General features: G+C 32.5%; 3 protein-coding genes and 1 pseudogene across 3 annotated transcripts; 2 read left to right on the top strand and 2 right to left on the bottom strand.

Annotated features, from left to right (window-relative positions):
- Positions 1-2,806: 2,806 nt before the first annotated feature.
- LOC130496945 (plastid-lipid-associated protein 6, chloroplastic-like) lies at positions 2,807-5,284 on the bottom strand (annotated as a pseudogene).
- A 3,745-nt stretch (positions 5,285-9,029) lies between these two features.
- Positions 9,030-10,732, top strand: LOC108811227 (non-classical arabinogalactan protein 31). The gene is given in 6 exon segments (XM_018583275.2): positions 9,030-9,288; positions 9,291-9,458; positions 9,461-9,617; positions 9,619-9,681; positions 9,683-9,792; positions 10,225-10,732. Coding segments are annotated over 6 exon segments (1,068 nt in total). The 3' UTR covers positions 10,536-10,732.
- A 9,259-nt stretch (positions 10,733-19,991) lies between these two features.
- LOC108834076 (VQ motif-containing protein 4) lies at positions 19,992-21,032 on the top strand. The gene has a single exon (XM_018607468.2). The coding sequence runs from the start codon at positions 20,129-20,131 to the stop codon at positions 20,825-20,827; it is 699 nt and encodes a 232-aa protein (XP_018462970.2). The 5' UTR covers positions 19,992-20,128; the 3' UTR covers positions 20,828-21,032.
- Positions 21,033-22,966: 1,934 nt separating this feature from the next.
- On the bottom strand, positions 22,967-23,787 carry LOC108856837 (protein RALF-like 4). The gene has a single exon (XM_018630733.2). The coding sequence runs from the start codon at positions 23,614-23,616 to the stop codon at positions 23,281-23,283; it is 336 nt and encodes a 111-aa protein (XP_018486235.1). The 5' UTR covers positions 23,617-23,787; the 3' UTR covers positions 22,967-23,280.
- Between the last annotated feature and the right edge of the window lie 3,939 nt (positions 23,788-27,726).

Below are 27,726 nucleotides of genomic sequence, written 5' to 3'. Positions count from 1 at the left end.
AAAAGACAATACTGCCCTTTCCTTAGTTTCTTCTCCATCGCTACAGTCGAAATCCACCGACTCGGGAGGACTCGCGAATCTCGCCGTGCTTGCCACTCGTACTTCTACTCCGACGGCGACAACGCCACCGCATCAATTCGGGATACGGAGACGAATTGGTGGAGAGCCACGCAGTTCGATTCGTCTCTCCCCCGGAAAACTCTACTACCGTTGATTCAGAGGAGGATCGTACAGTTCCTGATGATTCGATTCCTTTGGAGAATCTGTTGTCATCGTCTTCAAGACTGGAACCTCCAGCGACGAAGCTTAAAGGTTATTATTTTCTCTGTTTTTCACTCAATTCTCTGTTTTTTTATGGAACTTTGACTTTTGGCTTTTGTATGTAAATTTTAAATACATGCCAAGAAGTTAGTATTAACTTGGTCTCTGATTTGGAATAGATCAGGATCGATAATGAACATAGAAGAATCATCAAAAAGAAGACCTTTCTATTGCTCCCCTGACGACGACGACTATTATGACGAGCAAACACCCGACAACCTTACTCATGAACAGGTTTTTATTTATCTGTTTTTATGTATCTGTTAGTTGTGAAAGAGTATACTAGTTTTATGAAGAGTTTATATAACTTATAACCCCTTATAAACCTTTATAAAGCTCAGATATACTAATTTATAAACTATTATATAAATTCATAGATGAAAATGCTGATAAATAATAGTTGTCTCATATATCTCAGATATACTAGTTTCATGAAGAGATTATATAACTTATAACTCTTTATAAAGTATCTTATAACTTATTAAAAAATCATTTATAAACCCTTATAAAACTCAGATATAATTATAAAGTATTATGTAGCTTATAACTCTTTATAAACCTTTATAAAACTCACATTTAATAGTTTATAAAGTATTACGTAGCTTATAACCCCTTATAAACCTTTATAAAACTTAGATTTACTAGTTTCATGAAGAGATTATATAACTAATAACCCTTTATAAACTTTTATAAAACTCAGATATACTAGTTTTTTTGGAACACAGGAGCAGCCGCAACATGAAGAAGACAATTTCAAAATTTTCCTGATGCGGCGATGATGGTGATCCTCCTCTACTGGAAAATTGATTCGATTTTACAGTCAGTTACAATCAATTTCATGGTTGTTATTGATTATGTGAAAATATATTCCGAGGGGTTAAAGTGATGCAGAAACTGGGTGATTTCAATCACTATCTTTTTCTTCTTCTTTAAATTTCTTTTGTTTCTTCCTTGGAAGATTTTTGATTGATGATCAAAAGCATGTTTCTTTGTTTAGCATTTTACAAAGTTTATAATAATTTATAAGAGTTTATGAAAATAATTTATAAAGTTTATACACCATTATAAAAAATTATAATAAACAAATTTATAAGGGTATGTAAAATTTCTGAAGCGGTGGAGCATTGCTTGCTGTCCACATGTACCTCAGATCTGCCACGTATCATCATCTCTTTACAAAGTCTTATAAGGGTATGTAAAATTATTTGTAAGAGTATATACCATTAATAAAGACATATAAAACAAGTTATAAAATATATAAACCATTTATAAATGTTTATAAGAAAGTTATGAAAATTTATAAATAATTTATAAGGGGTATGTATACTATTAATAAGGGTTTATAAAAACTTTACGAAAAGCTTTATAAAAAAGTTTATAATGGTTTGTATAATAATATATAAGGGTTTATAAGAGTATGTAATTAATTTATAAGAGTTTATAAAAATAATTTATAAATTTTATACACCATTATAGAAGACTATAAAAAAAATTATAAGAGTATGTAAAATTTCTGAAGCGGTAGAGCCTTGCTTGCTGTCCGCATGTGCCTCACAATCTGCCACGTATCATCATCTCTTTGCAAAAGTATATAACTATTTATAAAGGTTTATAAAACTATTTAAAAGGGTGTATAAAACTATTTACAAGAACATATAAACTATTTATAAGAGTTTATACGTTTATTTATAAGTGTTTATAAATTAATTTCCAAGATTTATAAATCTATTTACAAAGCCTGCACGTGTTCTTTAGTTTTATGGTTTCAATATTGTGTATTTGGTGTTTATGAATATATATAATCTTTTTATAATGGTCTATAAATCATTTATAAGAATATTTAAAATTATTTATAAGGGTTTATAGATAAATTTATAAATCAGTTAGAAGAGTTTATAGATCATTTATAAATTCTCAGTTCTGATGTTCTTTTTATTTTGACAAGAAGGGGCCAAAGGAAAAATGGATTAACATATTTTCTTTCTGTGATAACAAAATTTAATTTATAAGGGTTTATAAACATAATTTATAAAGGTTATACACCATTACAAGGGATTATAAAATAATTTATAAAAGTATGTAAAATTTCTGAAGTGGTAGAGTCTTGCTTGCTTTCCGCATGTGCCTCAGAATCTGTCATGTATCATCATCTCTTTACAACGCCTGCACGTGTTTTTTTAGATTTATAAATTTAATATTGTGTATCAAAGTGTTGGGCTTTAAGCCGAAAGGGTTTAAAGATGTTTATAAAGATTTTATATCGAATTTATAAGGGTTTATAAAAGGTTTAAATAAGTTTATATAAGATTTATAAGTGTTTATAAAAGGTTTTAAGGGGTTTGAAGAGTTTATATAAAGTTTATATAAAAATATAAATGTTTCTAAACCATTTAAATATTTATATCACTATTTATAAATGCTTATAAAACCATTTATGAACCATTTATAAATTTTATAAAAGCTTATAAAACCATTTATGAACTATTTAATCAGTAAACTGTGAAAACGTAGGGCTAGTCTTCATAGCCTCAACCAGCTCAGAAAGATCAGACTCAATCTTTTCCAAGGAGTTCATTTTTACAGCTGCAATGTACAGCCACGAAGCAAAGTTGCCAGATTCACCAACCAAATCCACATGCACCTGAAAACAAACATTACACAATTGTATAAAAGTATAAAACACAAACAAAGTATAAACCCATATACACTTCCAGGAACATATCAATGCATAATCCATCGATTCATTAAATTGCCTACCCAACAATCAAAGCCACATGTAAAAAATACACACGGCTTTCTACTCGAGGCATGTGACATAAACAAAAAGCTAGAGTCTTGGCTCATGGTGATGGACCAGGGCATGCACACAAACTACTAAGAGACAGACTCAAGAACTACAGAGAGCATACTTGGCCAAGAGTGACAGAAAGCAAGCGTCCGGTGGGAAGACCAAGACGGCTACCACCTAAAGAGAAAGCGCTGCTATACAAGAGCCTCAATTTGCCTTAGAGCTTGTCAAGACCCTCAGTAAGATCCACAGGTCCACCAGCGGATTCGAGCTGTTTAGCAGCAGTCTCAGCTCTTTGTAGGTCATTTACACTCGCTACGAGTCCTCTGTTTATTCCCGAAACCACACTCTGCAACCCTCACAACATCATAATCACAAAAGAGATTCTTCTAATTTTAATTGAATCAGCCTCACTCACCAGTAACTTGACATTCAGCGATTTGATTCCTTCGTTATCTCCCGATGTCTCCGGTTCGCGAAAGGAGACCTCCCCGACGGTTGATTTCACGACGAGGTTCTCTTTTCAGGTGTAGTGAAGCTTAAACGAGACGATTTCGGAGTGGCGATAAGCACCAGATCTCGTCGGACGTTAGTTCGTCGATGATGATGATGAGGATAGGTTTGATTTAATTAATCAGGGGTAGAATAGTATTTTATCTTATAAATTTTTAAGGGTAAAGTTGATTAGTGTATTTTTGAAAAGTGGTATCATGAAAGTGGTATTAATGACAATTTCTCTATTTTATGTTATATTTATTTTATATTTTATGTTTAGTTTTTTATTATTTTGTGAACTTTTATGTAAAGTTATTAAATAATTTCTTATGGAATATCATATTTATTTTCATGTTATTATATTATTTTTAGATACCATTTACGTATAAAATAAAAATATTCAAAATTTAAAGAACCCATGATATAAATAAAAATGTTTAACTCTAAAATGAAGTAATGAGTATGATTATTCCATTTTAGAGTTAGAAATGTTAGGATTGGAGTTTAGAGTAGAAAATGAAATAGGGATTATATATCCTTAGAACAATCATTTTTTATTATTCTTTCCTACTATATTTTACAGTAAAATATAAAATAAAGTTGGAGATGCTTTTCGTATTCATATCTTCGTCAAATAGGAGTATACTATATGTTAGTGAAATTGATTATTACGTACATAAAAACAAAATATAAGGCCAAAGACAGAACAGTCGAACATCAAAGTTGCCATAAATCTAGGAGGAAAACGTGGTGAGTTCACGATCGTATTTTTTTTTTACACAAATTGAAATTCATCTATCTTATTAAAACAGAAACATTCTGTTGGACCTAACATTTATTTTATAAGTTTTTAAATTAAATACACATTTATACTTTATAGTTAAACTTACATTAAATCATTAATGTTTCTTTCTTTATATTACTATCTATGTTTCCAAACAATATATTTATTTCTATATACTACCATCAATGTTTCCAAACAATATATTTTTATACTACTATCAATGTTTCCAAACAATACAATAATTAATCTTAGTTATGTTATATCTATCATTTTCTTTTTAAAATTTTGTAGAAACGTCATAATTTCATAAATTTTAAAATAATGAACTTTAAAATTTGGAGTATAAGATTACAAATTATGAAATTGTTACAATTTAAACCAAATTAGATTACATATCGGTCATCCAACAGTTTAATCGGTTAATCTCGGGTTTTAGTAATTTTTTTAATATGAATATTTTAAAAACCTAAATTGAATTGTCAGATCTCCGAATTAACCGATATAATCACAATCGGGTTGAATTTAAAAACACTGATTTAAATGCAAAAATATTTTAAATATACACTTTTAAAAATTACCAAAATATTTGTTAAGTTATTAGTGAAACTTTTAATCGTAAAATATTATGCGCTTTCAAAGCGCGGATCAAGATCTAGTATTCATTAAAGCCCAATGCCAAATATTACAGCTTATACCCAATACAATCAGGCCCATAAGCACAAAATCCGATCACAGCCCACAAACTGACTAAAGCCCACTAAAAGGCCTAAAGCCCATACGGCCGAGACCCAAAAACCCGCGACCGACACCACTCCACGTGTTTTCATCCTCTGCGCCCAAAGTCCACGCGTCAAACCCACGACCAATCGACCGTCACCGCTCTGCATCAACGCCATCAAACACGACCGGGAACCTCGATTCGTCAGGGCCGCCAGAAATTAAAACCACGGCACGCTGGAATCTGCCCCACCACCTCGTAACCTTCAACTGGCTCTACCAGCAGAGAGCTTCATCGGATCAAACCGAGATCTCATCCAAGCCATCGAAATCAACCGCTTCAACCTCACCACCAAACGCTTTCTTCCACAGATAGCTTTACTCGATCATCGAGAGTTCATCTTGAAGCAAAGCCCCAAACCACAGATCTATACTAAAGGAGAGAAAAAAAAACAAACCCTAACTGAGCCGCCGTCGACTACAAAAACTAGACGACGCGGAAGCTTGAGCCAACCATTCACCCTTGACGGAAAGATGCAAATGCCGGCGGTCAGAACCGAACGTCCACCGCAGGAAAGGAGCGATGTCGAAAGCTAAAGGATTCTAACTTTTTACAGACTCGGGAACGAAAACCAAAAAGCACAACATATTAGGCCAGACCGACGGAGGCTGTGGAAGCCACGCCGTCGGCCGGTGACGATTTTCTCACCGGATTCTCTCTTTCTCTCTTCTCTCTCTTCAAGAGGGCCTCAAAATTTCATTACGGAAAATGATTTTTCAATTACCATTACTTTTTTTCCACGATCGTATTTATTTCAAGCGTATTTTTATTTTACATTATCTATAAAAAGCAAAGAGAATCATTCCAACAACACCAGTGATTACTCGACTTTGTAAATGTGATGATAACATACTCGCGTTATCCAATCTGAACATCTTTAACAATTATGGCTATAATTTTGTTGTATATAGGGAGACGTTAGACCAAAAAAATATAGGGAGACGTTAGACCAAAGCATCCAAAGATAGGTTTAACTCGAAATTTTCAATTATTGATAGGGGTTCCACCGATATCGAGTCTGTCATGTTTCCCATACGTTTTGCAGGTAACACGAACATGTAACGTGGCATGTCTCTTTCCGGACAAAAATATTTTTCCCCAACGGTAACAATTTAGTTTACCTACTCGTGAATCGATTAGATGTTTGAAACTAAATTATACTGGACGGAGAGAAAAGAAAAACAATACAGACAACCGGCAGAGAAAAAGAGTCCAGCGTTATTTGTTTAGCTGTTTAGAGAAAAACTGTTATCATCAATCATGACAGATTCAAATTTGAATATCTAGCTTACTAGGACATGAATGACTTTTGTAATTACGAAAGCCTCCACTGGTATAGATAAAGCGGTGGCAATTAGTGGCGGAGCTAGGAAAAAAAAATCAATAGGGTCAAAAAATTTATATATGAGATTGGCTAAGATATTATGGGGGTAAAACTACTGAAACTCAACCAATTAATCAAGGTATATTACAAATTTATGCCTAAATTTGGTTCATTTTCAAAATTGAGGTCAATTGACCCCCACATGGACGTTAACTAGTTCCGCCACTAGTGGCAATATAATGTAAAATATGTTATAAAAGCAGTATATTTTCATTTTTAAATAAAATAACTGATAGAGCATTAGCAGTATACAATTTTAAATTTATTATAAAAACTAGTATGTAATATATTTTTTTAAAATAATATATACAGTTTTAAAAATATATTTTTAATAAAGTGATTGGTAGAGTAGTATATCATTTTATAACTACCATAAAAGTTAATATATAATATATTTATTTTAAAATATATATATTAAATTATAATACATGTTAATAATATATTTTATTAAAAATAATGACTCTGATTTAGTTATATAAATAAAATTAAATTTAAATGTGAAATATTAATATTATTTATAAAAAATAACTTAAAATTTATTTTAAAAGATAAAATTTATTTTTGGATACGAAAAATATTTTTTTGATATTATTAAATAAAATAAATTAATAATAATATATATACATTATATATATATATACATTATATATATATATATATATATAAATTTTCATTTTTATTTATTGGTAGAACAATAAATGATTCATATATAATATTATCACAAAAATTAATATACGACATATAATTTATTTATTTCTAAATATAGATATTTTTAATTTATAATATAAATATAAAAATACATAAATATATATTTTTTCTGTTTTTATTAAAAATAGTGAATGATATATGTAACTATATAAACTATACTATATTTTAAATGTGAAATATTGTTCTTTAAAAAAATCTAAAAATATTTAATCATAACTTTTGTTTTAAAATATAAGTTTATTTTCTGTTTATGAATATAGCTTTTTATATTATTAAATAAAAATAAATAAATTATATAATTATTCTTAAATTTTTATATATTCTAACTGCATATGCTTCTATTAAAAGTTCATATGAGAATATTGAGTATATAGTATTTGGAGAGTGTTAGCATGTTATAAATATGTTTCTAAATGTTTTTGTTATAAATAATGATTGAATAAAAACGAGCATAATATTTATGCTAATAATGTTTTACCAATCAAGCACACAATGCTTAATAGGCATGGGACAGATCCGGATATCCAGTTTATTTGGGGTATCCGGATTCGGATCCGTACATGTCGGATCAGTGATTTTGGTATTAAAATTCGGATCCAAGCCTTCTGAATATCCAGATAGAAATTATGATACCCGTGAATATCCGGATCCGCAAATATAATTTAAAAAATAAAAATATTTTTACAGAATTTGTGATATTTTTTGCATAATATTAATATCAAAATATAAAATAATTTTATTTATAAATATTAATATATCAAATATAATTATTAATAAATTTAAAAATTTAATATATTTTAAAAACACGGATCTGAATCCGTATATCCGAACCCAAAAAATCAAGATATTCGAATCCAAATTTAGTTGTGACGGATCCGAGATTTCACTATCCGGATTCAGATCCAGACACCACAATATTCTATTTTCAGAGTGGATCTGGAACGGATATCAGATTGGATCCGAATCCTGGATAATAAATATCCGGCCTATTGCTCAATGTGTTATGATAGTATCAGCAGTTAATTGTAGATGAGTTGTGTAGGATGTTTAGGGTAAAGGAAAAAAATGTAGCTTCGTAGCAAAAACAAAGGAAAAACGTGTAGCTTTTTTTGTCAACAAAAAAGTGTAGCTTTAGACTGAATTTTTGTGTTGTATATATTTAGCTAATGGAAATAAAATAAATTATAAACAGCTTTTTCTTTTACAAAGGGCTTTTGTAAATTATAAAACTGTTTTATAAAAGAATCTATGAATGAAGGATATAGTCAATGTCAACTTCTTTATAGTATCAAAGAGCTTTGATTTCTGTAGATGGTAATAAATTAGTAACAAATTTAGTGGTAAATTAACAAAAACAATATTCTTCATGTTTCAAAATGATCCATGTTTTACAAAATTTGCTTCAATTTTTTTCTTTTTTTTTTAAATTTCAATAAAAATTTTGGTAGATAATAATGATAAATTGTAAACTTTTAAAAATTAATTGTATCTATCAAATCTTAATTTGTTTGACTAAAAATAGTAGAAAATAGTTGACTACAAAATAATACATTTATAACTACAACTGTAAAATGTTCTTTTTAATTCGTGTGAAAACTTTAAGATAATTTCTTAACGAGTGATATAACTAAAATGCAGTTGTATAATAGATTTCTATAGAATTTCATTTATTATTTACAAATTGAGTTATTTAATGTCACCAAGACTTGTCCTATAAATACACCATTTCCTCCTCTGAACTTGTATTCCTAAACCAAAATACAAGAGAAACATGGGGTTCTTGGGTAAGAGTGTATTGTTGAGTCTCCTTGCACTTTGGTGCTTCACTTCTTGTGCTTTCACTGAAGAAGTGAACCATGTGACCCAAACGCCTTCCTCTGCTCCTGCTCCATCTCCTTACCACCACGGCCACCACCACCCACATCCTCCCCATCACCACCACCCTCACCCACATCCACCGGCAAAAGCCCCTGTCAAGCCGCCAGTTTCTCCACCTTCTAAACCTCCGGTTAAGCCTCCAGTTTACCCTCCACCAAATCCCCGGTTAAGCCCCCAACTAAACCTCCGGTTAAGCCACCAGTTTCTCCACCAGCCAAACCTCCAGTTAAACCTCCGGTTTACCCTCCGACCAAAGCTCCAGTTAAGCCCCCAGTCAAACCTCCGGTTAAGCCACCAGTTTCACCCCCAGCCAAACCTCCGGTTAGCCCCCGGTTTACCTCCGACCAAAGCCCCTGTTAAGCCCCCCAGTCAAACCTCCGGTTAAGCCACCAGTTTCACCACCGGCCAAACCTCCAGTTAAGCCTCCAGTGTACCCGCCGACAAAAGCCCCTGTTAAGCCCCCAACCAAAGCCCCGTTAAGCCTCCGGTCTCCCTCCAGCCAAGCCACCGGTCTCCCCTCCAGCTAAGCCACCGGTGAGGCCACCGTTTACCACCAAAATTCAACAGAAGCCTAGTTGCCGTTCAGGGTACGGTTTTCTGCAAAAGCTGCCAATACGCTTCTTCCGATTCACTCATTGGCGCCAAACCCGTTGAAGGTTAGAATATTTTAGTAATTATTAGTGTTTTACTTATACATTCTTTAGTTTGCACATTTACAAATAAATACACATTAAATTTATCGTATCTGAAACAACTCAACGTGCTGCTCTGCATGCGCATTTATTCAAAACCGTACTCGTGTATTTTTTAAAAAATACCTACTTGATAACAATACGTACTTGATATCAATCATGACGCAAACTTCGAAAAATAATTCAAATTTCAACACATCATAAAGTAGGACCATCGGTACAGAAGCTGTAATATTATTGTTTCGTAAGTATTTACTTCTGCACTCATCAGTCACTGTTTTTGTCTGTCCCAGAAATTTCGTGAAGCCCAAAGAAAATAGTTAAAAAGCACGTAATAACTATTTCCATTAATCCAAAAACAAATCTAACGATGCTATCTTTTAACTAATTATTTAGGTGCTGTTGTGAGACTACTGTGTAAGAGCAAGAAGAACATAGTCGCAGAGACCAAAACGGACAAGAACGGATACTTCTTGTTGTTGGGTCCGAAGACGGTGACGAATTACGGGTTCAGGGGATGTCGTGTGTATCTTGTGAAATCAAAGGACTACAAATGCAACAAAGTGTCAAAGCTTTTCGGTGGAGATGTCGGTGCCGTACTCAAGCCGGAGAAAAGGAAGGGGAAATCTGCGGTGGTCATCAACCAGCTCATCTACGGTATCTTTAACGTTGGACCGTTTGCGTTCGACCCGGTCTGCCCCAAATGAAGATGCTGATGCTCTGTTACTTTCTTGATTATGTCATTCTCGAAAGAGTTCAAGGGAGAGAGTTATGTGTTTATGCGTTCGAATTGTAATGTTAGCTATAGTTTTAAGCTAAATGCTTGTGTGTTTTATTTATGAGTGTGTCCTTAAGTGGCCTCGTTTGGATTTCGTTTGAATAAAAAAGTCGTCAGCTTCAAGAAGATCATCGTTTTTATCGAAGGCTGTGAATATCATCACTGAAATGGGATGATATTCATTTTATGATAATATTCAGCGAAACAAAATAAAATGTTTAAGATCACTGAAATGGGATGATATCATTTAATGATAAATGAACAAAACAAATTGTTTTAGGAATCCATGTGTATTTCGAAACCTATACTAACGAAGGCATAATTTATAGTACTATAAATCTAGGTGCTAGTTTTTTTTTTCCCTCAAAGATTTTGATATTCATTCGAAAGTGAAATACAAGATCTAGGTGCTAGTTAAATTTTGTAGTATTTTCGACTTGTATTTCCTATTATTTGATCCAATTTAAATGATAAAATATAATTACGTTGCAGACAAAAAAAATATGATTACAAAGAAAGTGATTATGTCGATAAAGAGAGGGAATAGTCGTTTGCCCCAAAAAAACAAGAAAAAGAAAGAGAATCATCGAATAGGGTTTCTAGTTTCTGCTTTCCAGTCGGTTCTTGGATTCGGAGAAAAATCAGCTGTGCAATTGTCGGCCACGTGTCTGACATAATTTCTCATCACATCTGAAAGTAAAAAAGGACAATGTTTAATTGAAACTTGAAAGATGCTAAGACTATTTACATTTGTTTTTCTATTCTAACACCCTTTTTTCTATTTTACCTTCTACCTTTCCACATCACAATTAAAAAGCTTATTTTCTTTTTAATCAATATATTTAAAAAGCATTTTTATTTTATGTCCAAATAAAGTGAGACTAATATCTTTTCTTTGAAAATGAGACTAAAATCTTTAGTAATTTTTTAAAAAAATTAACTATAAAATAATTGTATTTGAATAAATGAGAGGAATTAAAAAAGTACAAAAATATGAGTAATCAATAAGAAGAAGAAAGAGGTAATGTACGGTCCATTCAATTGCGTTTCAACCCGTTGAAAACTTTCAACAAACAAATAATTCACTTGTATTCTCATCTTTTTTCAAAAGGTTCATTGCTTCAATTCAATAGTTGAATTTTCAATTCAACAGGTCTATTGCTCATGGTCTAAGAAATACTTCGTCTATTTTATAAAAATATTTACTTTGATATTTTCCACCGAAATATTTTTTTAATATATAATACACTAATATGTATTATTTAATGTATAATTAATTATATCAAAATAATTTAAATAAAAATTTATTGATTAATTAAAATGATAAAAATAAATTTAATATATAAAAATTATATTAAAATTGTAGAATGACAAACTTTTAAAACAAAAAAGAAATTTGAAAACACACTCTTTGTGAAACAACAAGACTGTTTTGGTTTGTCGACTCGTTAAAATCAAAGTGATAATAACAAAAAGGATTTTCTCTCGTACGATTTATAGATGAAACAAGGAACATCCTAGATTCCTAATTAAACTGAAAAATTCTCACACAAATAAATTGATTTAGTTTGTTGACACCGATCAAACTGTTTTCAGTAAAATTCAGATGACGCATAAGCATGCATGCCGGTGTCGTGGCTTTATTCCTCCTTTATTGTCTTGTTCCTCGGTTCTGGTTTGACGATTGCTTTCGTTCAAAACATCTGTCCATGAGGCGTGTAGAGATCGGCGGTGGATCTGGTTGCTCTAGAGGTGCGGCGCGGTGGTTCGGTTCGATGGTATGGTGGATTTGGCGTTTTAGGGTTTGGAGAGCTTATCGTTTTCCCTCAAATTTCACTCTCTTTATTTTGGAGCTCAAGCGGTGGTGACATAACGTTTCTTGTTTCTGACCTTGCAGTGAGTCCCATGTTTGATTTGGAGATGACACAGAGCTTTCGATTTTGAATTAGCAATCTGTTATAGTTTCGTGATGGTGTGTCTCCTCTTCTCTGAAGTCAAGTGTGCTCTAGTGGTTATGCTTCAAAGGTGAGTCGAGAGTGGTGGTATGTAAGTTGTGATGGTACCCAACTATATTCCGATTCGTGAGGTTTTGTTATTTAATGCCAAACTTACCAATGTTCACGAGCCCCAATGTCCACTTTCAGCCCGTGAATCTCATCCTCATTCGACGTCTGGTGCATTATCAGAAAAACTTGATAGATTTGATATACTGAATCTGCAAACACGACGTGACCGTTCCCGTGCATGTTCTCACTCACACAGTATCATGATTGAACAACTTTCACTAGCTTCCTTATAGATCACCCATCCTTTGATTGCTCCAGCTCGAGTGACCTTAAATCTTGAGTTCTCTCCAGATGGTTAACTAAAAAGGTAAGTTCACTTTGTGTCATAGGTAATCAAATCAATTTTTATAAGCCTTTTCCTTATAATATACTACCACAGACACATGCTAAATTCTCTGGTACGTGGTCGTCCATGGCTGACAGTTGGTTTCTCAGTAAGCATCCTACCTTCTGATTCTTTCTTCTTGTTGCTGTTTACTTTCCTTCAACAAGAGGTGACAACTTCTTGTTAGTGGTTCTGGTCTCTCGCATTTTTAATTGGGTCTGATTCTTATACACCAGCGATTTTTTCAGCTCACAGACAACTGCTCTTGGTTTTTGAAGGTGGCAAACGACACTGCAACATTCGAATTTGATCACTTTGGTTGTAGCGATATTATGTTTGGCTTAAACGCATATCCCAGTACTATTAGTGGAAAACTTTGTTCTGTTATTGGTAGTATCCTAGCCGGTTTTTGTTCAGTTTTCTAAGTTTATCTAATTAGGGTGTGGCATCAGGACAAACCCAACTTTAGCGATGAAGCGAGCTGAACGGTACAGTTCCTTGACTTTTTCCTTATTTTGTTCTAGTACTCAATTGATAATGAAGAGTGCAAGTTTTGATGATATCCTTGAGCGTCAGCTATAACATATGGCGTCATGCGAAATCCGACATCCGAGGTAACAAGGTCAAATTCCACTTTCCAATGGTTAACGGTATTGGTTGAAACTGTCAATAAAATTCTAGAGATGATAGAGAGAATTTGCAGAATGCACCATATAGGTTGTTTGATATGGAGTAAATGATGTAATACTTTTAAAACCATTTTGATGGATTCAAGCTTGTATATTGACATTATAGCCCTTTGATTTATAAATGTATATAAATTATATTCTTCTGTAAAAAATAAAAGAAAAGAAAAGAAAAAAGTTTTCAAAGAGTTTCTATAGCTTATGGCTTGAGCTTCTCGTGTCATCGACATGTAACTCTTTTGAAGAAGATAGTTGGGTTGTTATGTTCTGGTTACTTGGTTAGGCTATAAGATTCATGTTCAAGGTATTTCATGTTTTGTGTCCTTGTTTTCAAATCAAATAGGTGTTTTCCTGTATTATATGCATAAATAAAAGTTTTAAAATTTTGAATTATATTTAGAAATATTTTTCTATTTTTTATATTTTTTTACATCAGCTTAAACAAACTTTATACAGACTCTGATAACCAATCCGGTGGCTCTAAATCAATTAAAAAAAAGTAGACGAATGATTGTGTGACAACCCGTCCCGTGGAACCACCTGCCCATAGACCCAAGCTCACAGCGCTGCAGCGCACCGACCCCAACCCTCCATTATGAGATCTCACTATCTCCATAATTAGGTTGTTGGTGAGACTCAAACCCATGTCCTCACCTTTTAACAGCATTCCCACAGGACAAGCTGTCACCAATTGATGTCATGTCCCAAGTTCTAGATAGTGCCATCAGAACGGACCATGGTGCGAGGACAAGCACCAGCCAGGTCGTGAGACCTAAAGGCAAGCGTATCATGGTCCAGAAATGGGGTTAAGTGCATCAGGAAGATGAGACTTAACCAGAATGGAGGAAAGGTAAGCTCAAAGGAGCTGGACAAGTGTTTTGGTAGCTGGTCGTTGAGGTTCGGAAGCTCGGGCAGCTAGGAAAGAAGTGAGGCAAGCTCACTGAAGCTCAGACAAGTTTGGGACAGCTCCAGTAGCTGGAGTGTCAGCTCACTCAGCTGGGGAAGCTAGTGACCAGCTCACCTCAGCTAGGTGAAGTGTTTGGCTCTTGGGCGGTTGGACCGGACCATGAGCGGTTATGGGTCCGGCTCGGTGGTGACATGGTCTGGTGTGACCATGGAACTTGACAAGTGAGCTAGGTACTTGGTGAGGTACTGGCAGCTGAAGATCGATCAAGGGGAGCGGTTGGCAGCAGTTGGAGGCGGTTTGACCGAAAGGATGCGAATGAAACCGCATGTGTCCGTTCGCCCAAAACCGTGCAACCGTTCGGTCCAAACTGTTGTCGATGGCATTTCCTATAAATAGGAGTCTCTGCACATCGATTTGAAGCACGAAAATTACTAGGAAAACCTCTGCCAAAATCACACCAGAAAAGAAAGAAAGAAGAACCGGCGGTAAGGCAAACGGACCGTGTGGTCATTCCGGTGAGATTCAGGCAGTGGGAAGATTCAGGCAAGGTTATGGCAGGCGGGCAAAGTGATAAGGATAAGAGGAAGGAATCAGAGAAGGATGGGGGCACAGAGGAACGCACGCCTAAGGTTAGTGATGCACTCCGGATGGTTATCGCCCAAGACCATGGGTTTATATGGTCTGGCCGATTGAACCATGATGTGTTGGTGGCATCTATTCTCATCTTTCTCTTTATCAATCCCTTCCCTATCATATTCTGATGTAGTCTGAGGTTTTAAACCCGCGTACAGACCCCCAAGCCTTGGTTAGATCAGAGTAATCTCTCCATGGCCTTGGTTGGGCATGTGTGAACCGATCTCATGGTTCCCAAGGGAACTATTGGGGTTTGGCGATTGTAATCTCTTAGTTGGGATTTATAATGAATTATCAAAGTGATAGATTCAATTTATATCATTGTTTTGGAGATGGTTCAATGTGGCCGATTTGGCGGTTCATGGTCAAGATCGATATGATTGAGGCCGGTTCTGAGGGATCCAATTGGACCATTCTCTTAGTTTAGAATTATCAGGATTTATCATGAATTTTATTTAGTTTTTGGTCGAGTATTTAGAGTGGTCAGATTTGGGACTGAGATGTGATTTAGGGTCCGGAACCATGTATTGTTAGTACTGATGTTAGGATATCGGTTCATAAATGTATTCATGTGTTGTGGGTTTGTTTTCAGGAACAAGCAGTGATCGTGGTAAAACTAAGGAGTCTTGAAGACTTGGTCGTGGATGGATGTGTGATGTGTGTCTAGTTAGAATTGAACTTATGATAGCCTATTGTGCAACTTGTGTGATATGAATGATTTGTATGGATCACATTGACTTATATATATGAAATGATCTTTCTTTTATGCTTCCGCAATGTACTTGTTGTTTATGAACCTCAAATGAAAAGAAAATGACTTAGAAACTATTGGACCTAAACCGGCTTAACTACACTTAGACATCTAGGTAAGTACTTGGACTGGTTGGATCATGGAATCCATGTTCGGGTCTTACAGATTGCGTTCACGTCGTGCAACTATCCCTCCAGTATCCATCTGAAAAACACAGTTTCTCAAGTCTTTAGGGGATGTCAGTATTTCCTCACTGCTCCTGTGTTCTTTAATCAATGGATTTTGTGTCGGTAAAGCTGGGAATCAAGCCATAATTTTGTTTCTGTTTCCGCAAAATCTCAATGTGTTTGTAGGAGATCTCTCCAATCCACTAAAGATATTATCATTTCAGCCTTTTCATATATACCAAAGGATCTATGCAGAGTGATCATCTCTACATATTCACTATTTCTTCAGAACAAGGAATCTATATTCACAAAGATTAATTGAATAGAAAAACTGTTTGGATTTGTAGGAACTCTCAAAAAAATTCATACATGTATAGATGGAGGACACTTGAAAAATACATAATTAATCAAACTATTACAGTTATTCCTCGACTATTTAAAATTTTCCTTACATATAAACATCCAGACATAATTTGCCATAGAAAATATCTGAGCTTTGGTGAACATTTGATTTTTCATGAATTCCCTTTCAAGATATATCGCTCCACCTATATTCTGATTTAGTTATATATCGTGTCGATTATGTAAAATGTCATCCTTTTCTCTATAATAGTATCCGGATAATGGAATATTTCTCAATAAGGAGTGTGCCATCCAAGTCAATCATAGATCTAATATAGCTTATAAATTCCACGTACATGATATATGGTTAATGAGCTTTCTACTCTAATTTTAGATTTTATTATTTTGTTACAATGTTTAATTTTAAATTTAATTTAATTATATATGAAACTAAATAATATATAATATATATATATATATATATATATATATATAAAATATTGAACAATATATTGGAAATATTTGTTCATCTATTTATTTGGTTAAAATATATTAAATCAAATACTAAAAAATTAAGAGAAATTATTTAGGGTATAAAACTTGCAAAACGTAAAACTAAATAATATTTCTAAAATTTTTAGATACTAAAAGAAACCACTGCTATTAAAATTAGAAAATTACAATTTTTGAAAAAGTTGGAAAATTATAATTTTTAAAAATATGCATAATATTAGAAAGAAATTTTAATAAAAAGTTTATATAATTACAAAATAGAATTAAATAATATTTTAAAAAATTGAAATATTATTATATTTTCATTTCTACCATTGTATTATTTATTATTATACTAATGATGATTTATGTGTTATTATTATATTCTTAAAAATTACCAAAAATATAAATCGACACTAAATGTAAATATTCATATCACAATTAATTTTAAACATATCATTATTTTTAATATGTCGTGTTATTATTTATCTTTTAAAATTAATGTGGTAGTTACACTTGACAAATCAGTTTTTAAATAATATACCTTCATTCATAAAGAGTATTACTTAGACATATTTCACGTAGTTTAAGAAAATAAAAATATACTAATATACTCTTATTTATTATAAAATTAATTAAATGAAAATGATTTAACTAAATATCTATTGATTATTTAAAAGGGTAAGAAATATGTTTAATATAAAAATTTGCATTTGGAAATGTAGAATGACCTAATTCAAATCAGTGCACACTAGCGGGCTGGGTTTCTTAACTCACACAACAAACCGTAATAAATTAAATACATGGGCTTTCATAATAAATTAAATACATGGGCTTTAATATTGATCTTATTAAAGCCCAATGATTTGAGCCCAATGTTTTTCTCCGTAAAATAACGAGACTTTGGACTATTTTTCATAGATCTTTTTTTCTTAGTCAACCAATGATTAGACTATTTCTAAGATAAGATTTCGTTGTTGATATATATCTCGATTCTCGACACGTAGATATTAGATAAATTTAGTTTACAATCACTTCGAGTAGTACTTATTATATTGACCAAAAGGTGACCCACACTATGTCCCAGTCATGTAAAATATACTCCCTCTGTTTCTTAAAGAATGTCATTGTGACATTTTTCATACAGATTAAAAAAATTATTGAAATATATGTAAGTTATAATTAATTATACCTCTTTGACCAATAGTATTTTAAATAAATAAAATTATTTATAAAATCAATGTAGTTTGCAATTAATTTTCAGCTGAAAGTTAGTATAATTTACATTGGAATTGTAAAGTGACACTCTTTGTGTAACAAGAAAATGAGCTCAGAGTGACACTTATTATGAAACAGATGGAGTAATTGGTTATAGAGTTCAACATTTTCTTTTGAGGAAATTAAATGTTTTTTGGGAAATTATATCGTTGTTAAAGCATGATTACGTTGGGATAAAGATCCGAGATTGGAGATATGAAAAGGGACAATAGTAATATATAAGGAACTTGAGACATTCCACTAATTACCAATTAATTTTAAGTTGGAAGTCTAAAAAACGTATCATGGTATAAGAGCGGACTATATCCTAACCCTTTAATCCGGTCCGAACAGTGGCATGATCAACCCATTAGCTGATGCTCCAGAGAAGGTTCAGTTCTCCGAGATCGCTAGAGAATAAAAAACATTGTCTTAGAAAAGTATGATGGATTCGCGAGATTAATGGTTATACATACCATTATCTCGAAGAAGGGTGTTGGGATAAAGATCTCACATTGGAAATATAAAAAGGAACAATAATAATATATAAGGGACTTGAGTCACTCCACTAATTGCCAACTGATTTTAAGTTGTAAGCCCAAGAAACTTATCAGATTAGCCCAGAGGTTCTTAAGTAGGTCTGGGCATAAAATCCGGAACCCGAAATCCGAACCGAACCCAAACCAAAAAACCCGACCCGAAATGTAAAAATACCGAACGGGTCTTGTAGGGTGGTATAAAAAAATATCTGAACCCGAAGTATTATTAACTGAACCCTAACGGGTAACCCGAAAAACCCGAAACTAATAGTTAATATAAATATTTTGATATATATATATATATAAGTATTTTAGTAATTAAATTTAATATTTCGTGGTAATATGATATATAATAATAAATATTAACAATTTTAAAAATGCTTTAAGTACACAATTAGTTATAAATAAGTAATTTATAATTTATTCATTGGAATAACAAGTCTACTCTCTATAATATAGTGTATATTGTTTACAAATAATGTTTGTTTCATGCTTGATTTAACATTTTATTGTTATTTTAACAATGATAGATTAATTTTTATTAATTTAGTTGTTTTTCTTTATATTTTTCTTTAAGTTTTTATCTTTTACTTTGGTTATATCCAAAAACTGAACCGATATAACTCGAACCCGAATGATATATGGTTATTTTATGGGTTTTAGGACGCAATATAATTTTTAACCGAACCCGAAGTGTTATTATCCGAACCCGACCCATACTAATGAAATTTTACTATGGGATCTAGGAATATAAACCCGAAAATCTAAAAATCCGAAAAATCTGACCCGAACGCCAACGGGTACCCGAACGCCCAGACCTATTCTTAAGTTGAGGATCTTATCAGAAATTAAGAAACAATTAAGTTAAGAACTTCATCCTAAAAACCTCGAGTTAATCATGGTCTTAAGACTTAGTCGCTACATGTATCATTTATTATGAGATTAGAACCATAGCCAAATGATGAGTCACAAACAAGTGTAGAAAAAAATGGTCTACGAAACATAACATGCAATACAACAGAAGTCCACCAATTTTATAACTTAAGTCATGTAATACATTTGACCAAATATATAAACAGATCCAAATTTTAATGTTTGGGTGGTATTTTAAATTAATCAAAGCAAATTAATTAGTCAAACTTTGTGTGTAAACCAATATTAATCATTACTAAAGATATAAACCGAATATTACTTGTTAATCTCTCCAATTTTTGCAAAAGAGATTAAATACAGTGAAAAAGAGCCTCAACTCAATGAGCCAATAGTGCCCACCGAAACATTTTTTCTCACCGAACTAAAACAAAAGCTTATTTAGCAAACACACACACACTCTCTCCTCTTTCTGTCTATCATCTTAATGGAGGATTCGCCGAGATATAGAGATGCATCAACGAATCTAATCCAATCTCCGAGATGCCAAAACAGCAGCACCACTGAGAGCAACAACAAACCACCCACAACTCCGACACGACACGTAACCACTAGATCCGAACCGGGAACCCCGTACCCGACAACCTTCGTCCAAGCCGACACATCTTCCTTCAAGCAAGTCGTCCAGATGCTAACCGGATCCTCAGACAGACCCACCTCGTCTCTCAAACCAAACCCGACCCAACATCCCGACCCGAGATCCTCTCCGTCTCAATTCTCAATCCCTCGAATCAAAGCCGTGCCAAACAAGAAACACTCTTCCTCAGGGTTCCGTCTCTACGAGCGTCGTAACTCCATGAAGAACCTCAAAATCAACCCGTTAAACCCGGTTAACTCGGCTTTCTCGCCCCGGAAACCCGAGATCCTCCTCTCTCCGAGCATCCTCGATTTCCCTTCCCTCGTTCTAAGCCCGGTCACGCCTCTTGTATCCGACCCGTTTGATCGATCCGGATCGTCGAGTCAGAGCCCGGAAGAGAAAGCGATGAAAGAGAAAGGCTTTTACTTGCATCCATCTCCGGCGACGACTCCGATGGATCAGGAGCCTTGTCTTCTTCCTCTCTTTCCACTGTCTTCTCCTCGACTCTCAGCTTCTTCCATCACTGCTTCTGCTTCTGCTTCTACTTGATAATAATTTTTTCTCTTTTAATTGTTTTTAATATAATTTTTCTTTTTCCCTTTGTGATTTTAATTATAGTTACTATAGTGGAAAATTTGAAATGAATTCTGATGAGAATTATATAATACGAGAGTAATTGTAATACCGAGATGCTTTGCCAATCCAAATGATTCGGCTTCAATTGTCCTATTATTAATCTCTTTGATTTTGGTTTCTTGTTTAATTACTTCATTTTGTGATGAGTTTATTCACCAACCTTTACAATTACTAAAGAAAATGAAAGATTAGTAGATATGGATGAGTGGATTAAAATATGGAATACTATACTTAGGAAGAATTTGTTCGTGTTTGAAAAAATTGTAGTGAGATTTTAAATTTTTTACTCTCTATGGTGAAATTTATTTATTCATCATATGTTAACTTCACTAATCACTAACCACACAACCCGTTGCATACTCCATTTTTTTCTCCAGTAAACAAGTGATAAAGAGATTGGCTTTATAGATAACCTAAATTGGATTATGTTCAAAAAGGAAAGAAAAAAACAACAACAACAAATTGGTCTAACCCTTCTTTTACCAAGAATTTGAAATGTGAAAAGGTTATTTTATTTTCTCTTTAAGAAAAAGGGAGAATACAATTGAGAAAGCAAGAAAAGAGTAAATTGGAAGAGAAAGAGTGGGGCTTAGCTGTATAGGAAAGAGAGTATTAGATTAAGTAGTAAGGAATCTTTTGACTAATATTTTTCTTCTCCTTTGATTTCATTTTCATAATTTGATTGGGTTTTGAGATATGACTCCTTTACCTATATTTTAGCATAATAATAACAACTTTTATTATTAACCGTCTTGTATGGTGTTAATTATTGGATTATAGGTTTGTACAGCTTGGTTATAGTTTGATAAGAGTACAATTCAATTTTGGTCACTGTTTGGATATAATAATATCTTGGGTCAAAAGTCATGTTTAAATTTCATTTTCAAATATAATTGAAAGGTAATGGGCATATGCTAAAAAATGCCACATGTATTATTTCTTAAGTTTTTGTTCAATTATGTCATTGGTGGACTCTATATCTCTCTCCCTCTAAGGGGTTGAAATTCTCATGTGAAGAGAGTTGATGTTGTGGGCCTCGCTTCCACTATTAGTGGTGCCATTGAGAGCGATTGCGGTTGACCCATTTTCAAATGTTCTTTCCTTATTAAAATATTTTTTTTCCTTTTTCACTCGTTTAGTGAACAACTTTAGTAAAATATTATATCGGTAGTGTTACCCACTCCAATCCGTTTTTTTGTGATGATGTTATACATAAATTCTTAGATGTTACACGAATACATTATACAAGGAAGAGAAAACCTCTATAAAGAGAGTGTAAAATATCATTTACTAGTGTTGAAAAGATTAAACCTTTTTACGGTTTAGAAATTTTAGTGATGCAAGAAAATAAAAAAAAAGTAATGGAGATGTGGGTGTGAACAGCAATAATGTTGGGTTGCTCTTATAACTTCAAAGCCTTCTTTGGCTCTGTTCTTATTTTATTATAAATTAATGAATGACTTTGGAAAAAGACCATACAGTGCTGAATATAGTAGCAATGCAGGTGGATTTTGACGCCTTGTGCCCATGAAACTACGCATTTCCTCAGACAAACAAACAAAAAAGGAAAGAAAAAAAAGAAAATAGCTAGCAAATGAGTCAGCAGGACACAGGATGGGCCTAACGTTATACGTTTTCAAGGGCTCAATAAATCTGCATGTAACTAATCATTTATATATAGTATACTCCTAACCAATCCACTGACAAAATCAATTCTAAACTTGAGGAGGTTCAATTGAAGATATTAAACTGAAGCCCAGATTATTTCTCCAAACATGAAAAGTACAGTTTAGTTTGGGCTTTTTATCTATCCAAAACGAACTTTGATATTGAGATCCTCAGAATTGAACCCCAAATATATGCTCTCCGTTCAGAAACTTAAGCATGAAGCCCTCGTATAGTTTCTCATCAACCAAAAGTCATTTTGTTGATGATAAGAAATAAGGTTTCCATTTACTAATTACTATCCGATAGAATTTGATCCATTAAATAAGCTTTGGCGCATTTGTATGGAGATAAATTACAAAAAGGATAAATAAAAAGAAGAAGAGAGGTCCAATTAAGGCGTAGTATATAAACAAATGCTTAATTGTAGAAATACAAAAACATCATGATGTATATAATAGACAAACGGAACTTAATATATGAACGAAACGAAATGGAAAGACAACAACAAAGGAAAATAGGCGATATATCAACGTATCAAAAGCTTATATGCATCATGATGATGATTAAATAAAAAAAGACATAAGAAATCATACGTATAACATAGGGTACGTTAAGAAAGGAAATCATTAACGATCAAGAATGAAGAATAAAGATAGAACGTTGTTGAATCAAATCATCCTCTCTCTATCATTTTGTTCTCACTTAGCGTACCTATAACAATGCGTGATCGCACTGCATCCACGTCTGTAAGGATTGTTCCTTCTCCTCTTCTTGCAATCGTAGTAAGACCGGCCACGTCTATTGCAAGGCACATTGTTCTTTTTGAGAGCATCATAGCCAATGTAACGACGTCCTCTAGCGAGCTGACGACGGTTTGTCTCTGAATCCATTAGAGATTCAAGTTCATCATCATCTCCGATGCAACCTTGTCCATTGATGCAAGATTTAGTCAATGGGTAGGTCGCTTTGACGGATTTAGCTACCATAGCTAAGATCAAGAGACCAAAGATGAATAACAACTTGACACCACCCATTCTGTATTATTATTATTTTTTTTTTGGTTTTTTGAGTTATATTATTACTCTTTTGTTTAAGTTTTTTTTTGGTTTCTTCTACACCCTTCCCTTGTGAAAAGAGAGGGAGAAATAGAAGTGTGAGAGATTGTGCAGAAGAACAAATGGACGATTGGTTCTGTTGAGGATAAAAAAGGGTTAGACAGATAGAGTAGTTTTTTAATTATTTTGTGGTCGTTAATTATGTTACTTTGAAATTAGGGTTTTAACCTCTTTTTCAGGTCTAATTTTGCCCATCATTTCCGCTCGGTGGTTAGATCTATATTTATTGTGTTTATATTTGGCTCTCCTCTTTGATCGGCTAACTAATTTTATTATGTTATGTTAAGGTAATCATATGCTCAAATTAGCATGTAAACGTTTATCATCAGTTTTGTAACCAATTTCGAAAGGCTTAAGACCGAGTTGCATAACAAGTAGCTATTGAATCTTGGTTCCAGAAGGTGTACGGATAATAGGATTATTTGTTCTGTCAGATGCAACACTCCTCGTCGGTATTCAAGCTTCTATGCATGTAAAATTGTAAACAAATCTTCATCAATTCATCTCTAACAACTTCATTTATTCGTATGAATCTAATTCGTCCATTTTAGTTTGTCGATTTTGTTCATCGGCTTCCATTGATTTAAACCTTTTTTCGTGACTGACATCTCAAAACAATGTACTGAAACTTAATCTCTTTTTTTTGTTTGGTCAAATACTTAAACTTAATCTAAGCCGATTTTTTTTTTGGGAACTTAATATGGATATATATGTCTGGAGACTTGCAAGAATACAAGATGAAGCCATAAAGTAGTATAACTCAAAACTTAAGTGACATAAAATACAAAACGTACCACACTTGAACGACAGTGCAAGACAAGGAGGCAAGGTGTAAGTTGTAATCATGAAATGTCTCGAGGAATGTGCCTATTAGCTCTAATAACAATACATTGTTTTGTATTTCTAGTGGAATAGAGTTGTGGTTTTGCATTTTTGTTGCCATCTTGGGACGAAATTCGGTGGTAATTCGTATTACCGAAAACAAGAGAATTAATAATCTTAATCCTACTAAAGAAATCTGCTACAAAGTATTACAAGGCAAATCGAGTTTTCAACTCCTGCGACGTACAATTTCTTGCCACTTGTCTACAGTTCTGGACTTCTAGTCTACGAGTCGATGAGATTACATTTGTGTAAGATGGACGTAACCGCATGTTTTTCTGCAAACTATATATATGAAATGGAATGAAAAGCTAATGACATATAATGTAACAGAGTTACGAAGTTTAGTAAAAAAAGTAGAGTTGTGAAAATAAAGAAATGTGCCAAATATCAGATTTTATCCACAAAAGCGATTTATTTCTGGCTTTCATTTCCATTTGAAAATTAGTCTATGTTCTTGGTAGTTTTCGAAGGCTTACATAATTTGTAGGATGTACGTAGACACCATCATGGGGTGCTTTTGAATATAACTCCCAACAAGTAACCTTTTTCACAAAATAATGGAAATGTATCTATCTTCGAATATCGACATCAATCATCAAAGATATTTCCTCTCTTTATTTATTTTAATTAAAAACACAAAGAGAAGCTGCGCTGGTACATTTCCATTCAATTGCGTGCACAGTTTGTCTTTGTTTTTAATACGAACGGGTCCATCTAATAATAAAGTGACGCGTCATTTTTGAGATTATATCTAGTGAAAATATTGTAATAGAATAAACCTTTAAATTCATTTCATCTTCTAGTACCAATCAAAGTGGCACGTAGATAACTAAATAATACTACTAACTAGATCATGATCGCGCAAAAAAGTTAGAATGATGTTATAGATGTTGTATATTATTTAAGATTTATAATATAAAAAGTTAGAATGATCCGGAACCAAAAAAAATCGATCCGGACAAAAAAGTCAAATACCTACTTAGATCCAAATGTTGAAAACTCGAAGAACTCATACCTGAAATGAACAGATTTATACCCGATCCAGTGAGCTAAATTTTAAACATAATATCTTTTGTTATATTTTTAATTCATTTTTTGGGTTAGTGAGATTTACTATTTATTCGGAAGATTTTTGGCTAATTTAATGGTATATATTCGTAGGTTTCTTTTTTTCTGAATAGAAAAAAAAAGATTTGGGTCTTGATTAAATTTATCTTATATAACAAATTGCTGTTATAAATAATTTTTATAAAAACTAATTTGTAACAGTAATATCATTTTGTTATAAATTAGTATATCATTGTTTATAGGTTCAAAGTATAGAGTTAGTCGTCTTCATAGTATTGCTAATATTGATAGATGCAAGTTAATGAATACATATAATATAGTAAAATATATGCAATATAAGGAAACATGCATAGTGGATATAATAATAAGGTAAGAAGTGAAAAACTATCATAATAATGGTTGATATTAATTATTTATAAAAAGGTATGTCTAATAATAAGTAGATTAATATAGTATTAATTACATAAGGTCCAACTTTAAAATCTACCTAGAAGAAGTTGTAATATTTCTATTTTAATAAGAGATGTTAACTTTTCTTTTAATAGCTGAAAATAATGTTAATTTTAACAACGTTAATGCTGATAGGTAAACCCTAAATCTTAAACATTAAATATTAGACGCAAACTTTAGATCCTAAATCCAAATCCAAACCCTATAATATAAACCCAAATGGTAGATTCTAAACTCAAACCATATATCTTAAACTCAAATTTTAAACCCTAAATCCAAACCATATATCCTAAACCCAAATTTTAGATTTCAAACTCAAATCTTATATCTTAAACCCAAATCATAAATCCTATATTTTAAATCTAAATCATATCCTAAACCCAACCGTAAATCCTAAACTCAAACTCTATATAGTTTAAGTTTAAGATTTAGAGTTTACGGCTAAACTAAAAATACCACATAATTTTTTTTAATAAAAATAATTAAATTAAAAAAGCTGAAAAACTAATGAAGTCAATTTTAACGACGCTAACACAACCATCTAAATTCTAAACCCTAAATCATAAATCTTAAACCTTAAACCTTAAATTCTAAATCCAAATTCTAGATTCTAAATCCAAACCCTATATCATGAGCCTAATCCTAGATTCTAAACCCAAACTGTATACCTTAAAACCAAATCTTAAACCATAAATCCAAACCGTAAATCCTAAACCAAATCCTATATCATAAACCTAAACTGTATACCTTAAACTCAAACCTTAAATTTAGACGTTATAGAGTTTGAGTTTAGGGTTTACATTTTAAATTTAGAGTTTAAGATTTGAGTTTTAGGATATATATTTTGGATTTAAGATCTAAGCATTGGGTTTTGGATGTATAGTTTGGATTCAATGTTATGATTTGGGTTTAAGGTTTATGATTTAAGTTTATGATATATTGTTTGGGTTTACAATCTAGGTTTACGTTTAGGTTTAGGTTTCTAGAGTATAGATCTAAAATTTAAGTTTAAGGTTCATGGTTTAGTTGACGGAGTCAGGGTCGTGGAAATCTGACCCGAAAAAAATACATGCAATGCCCACTACCCATTAATCTATAATATGAGACTTACTATATACAAAGTAGCATATGAGATTGATCGAGAGTATATTCATTGAAGATTTTTTCAGTCTATTATTGCATAGTATTTATAGTAAGTTTTTTTGACATCTATTTTATAGTAATTTATTATAAGAACATCTATATTAACGTCATCTTATTTCATTTCCGCGATTCCCAGTGTAAATATCAAGAAAGCTAGTATTAAAATTAGAATCTAAATCACGAGTACACACAATCAAAGTCCAGAGTTTCGACTTGGAAACAGAAGAAGAAAAAAGATAAAGAAGAAAGGAGTTCGTCAATTATGTACTAGATTTTTGATCCGTGTTTAAAAAATGCGGATATTATTTTATTGTTTTATTTACAAATGAATCGATAAATCTTTTGTTTTAACTATATAAAATGTTACATGATCAAATTTCAATTATGCGGATCTATTATTTGTTATTTAGTTATATAAAAAGTGCAAGTATATGAATTGTTGATTATTTCTATAAGTTAAACATAAGTCATATGATTAAATTA

This window comes from Raphanus sativus, chromosome 1 (assembly GCF_000801105.2).
Source record: "Raphanus sativus cultivar WK10039 chromosome 1, ASM80110v3, whole genome shotgun sequence".
Classification (NCBI taxonomy): domain Eukaryota; kingdom Viridiplantae; phylum Streptophyta; class Magnoliopsida; order Brassicales; family Brassicaceae; genus Raphanus; species Raphanus sativus.
The sequence above is the reverse complement of the archived record's forward strand: the minus strand, read 5'-3'. Positions and strand labels throughout refer to the sequence as shown.

Coding starts and splice junctions, on each gene's coding strand:
- LOC108834076 (XM_018607468.2), top strand. CDS start 20,129: ATGGAGGATTCGCCGAGATATAGAGATGCATCAACGAATCTAATCCAA.
- LOC108856837 (XM_018630733.2), bottom strand. CDS start 23,616: ATGGGTGGTGTCAAGTTGTTATTCATCTTTGGTCTCTTGATCTTAGCT.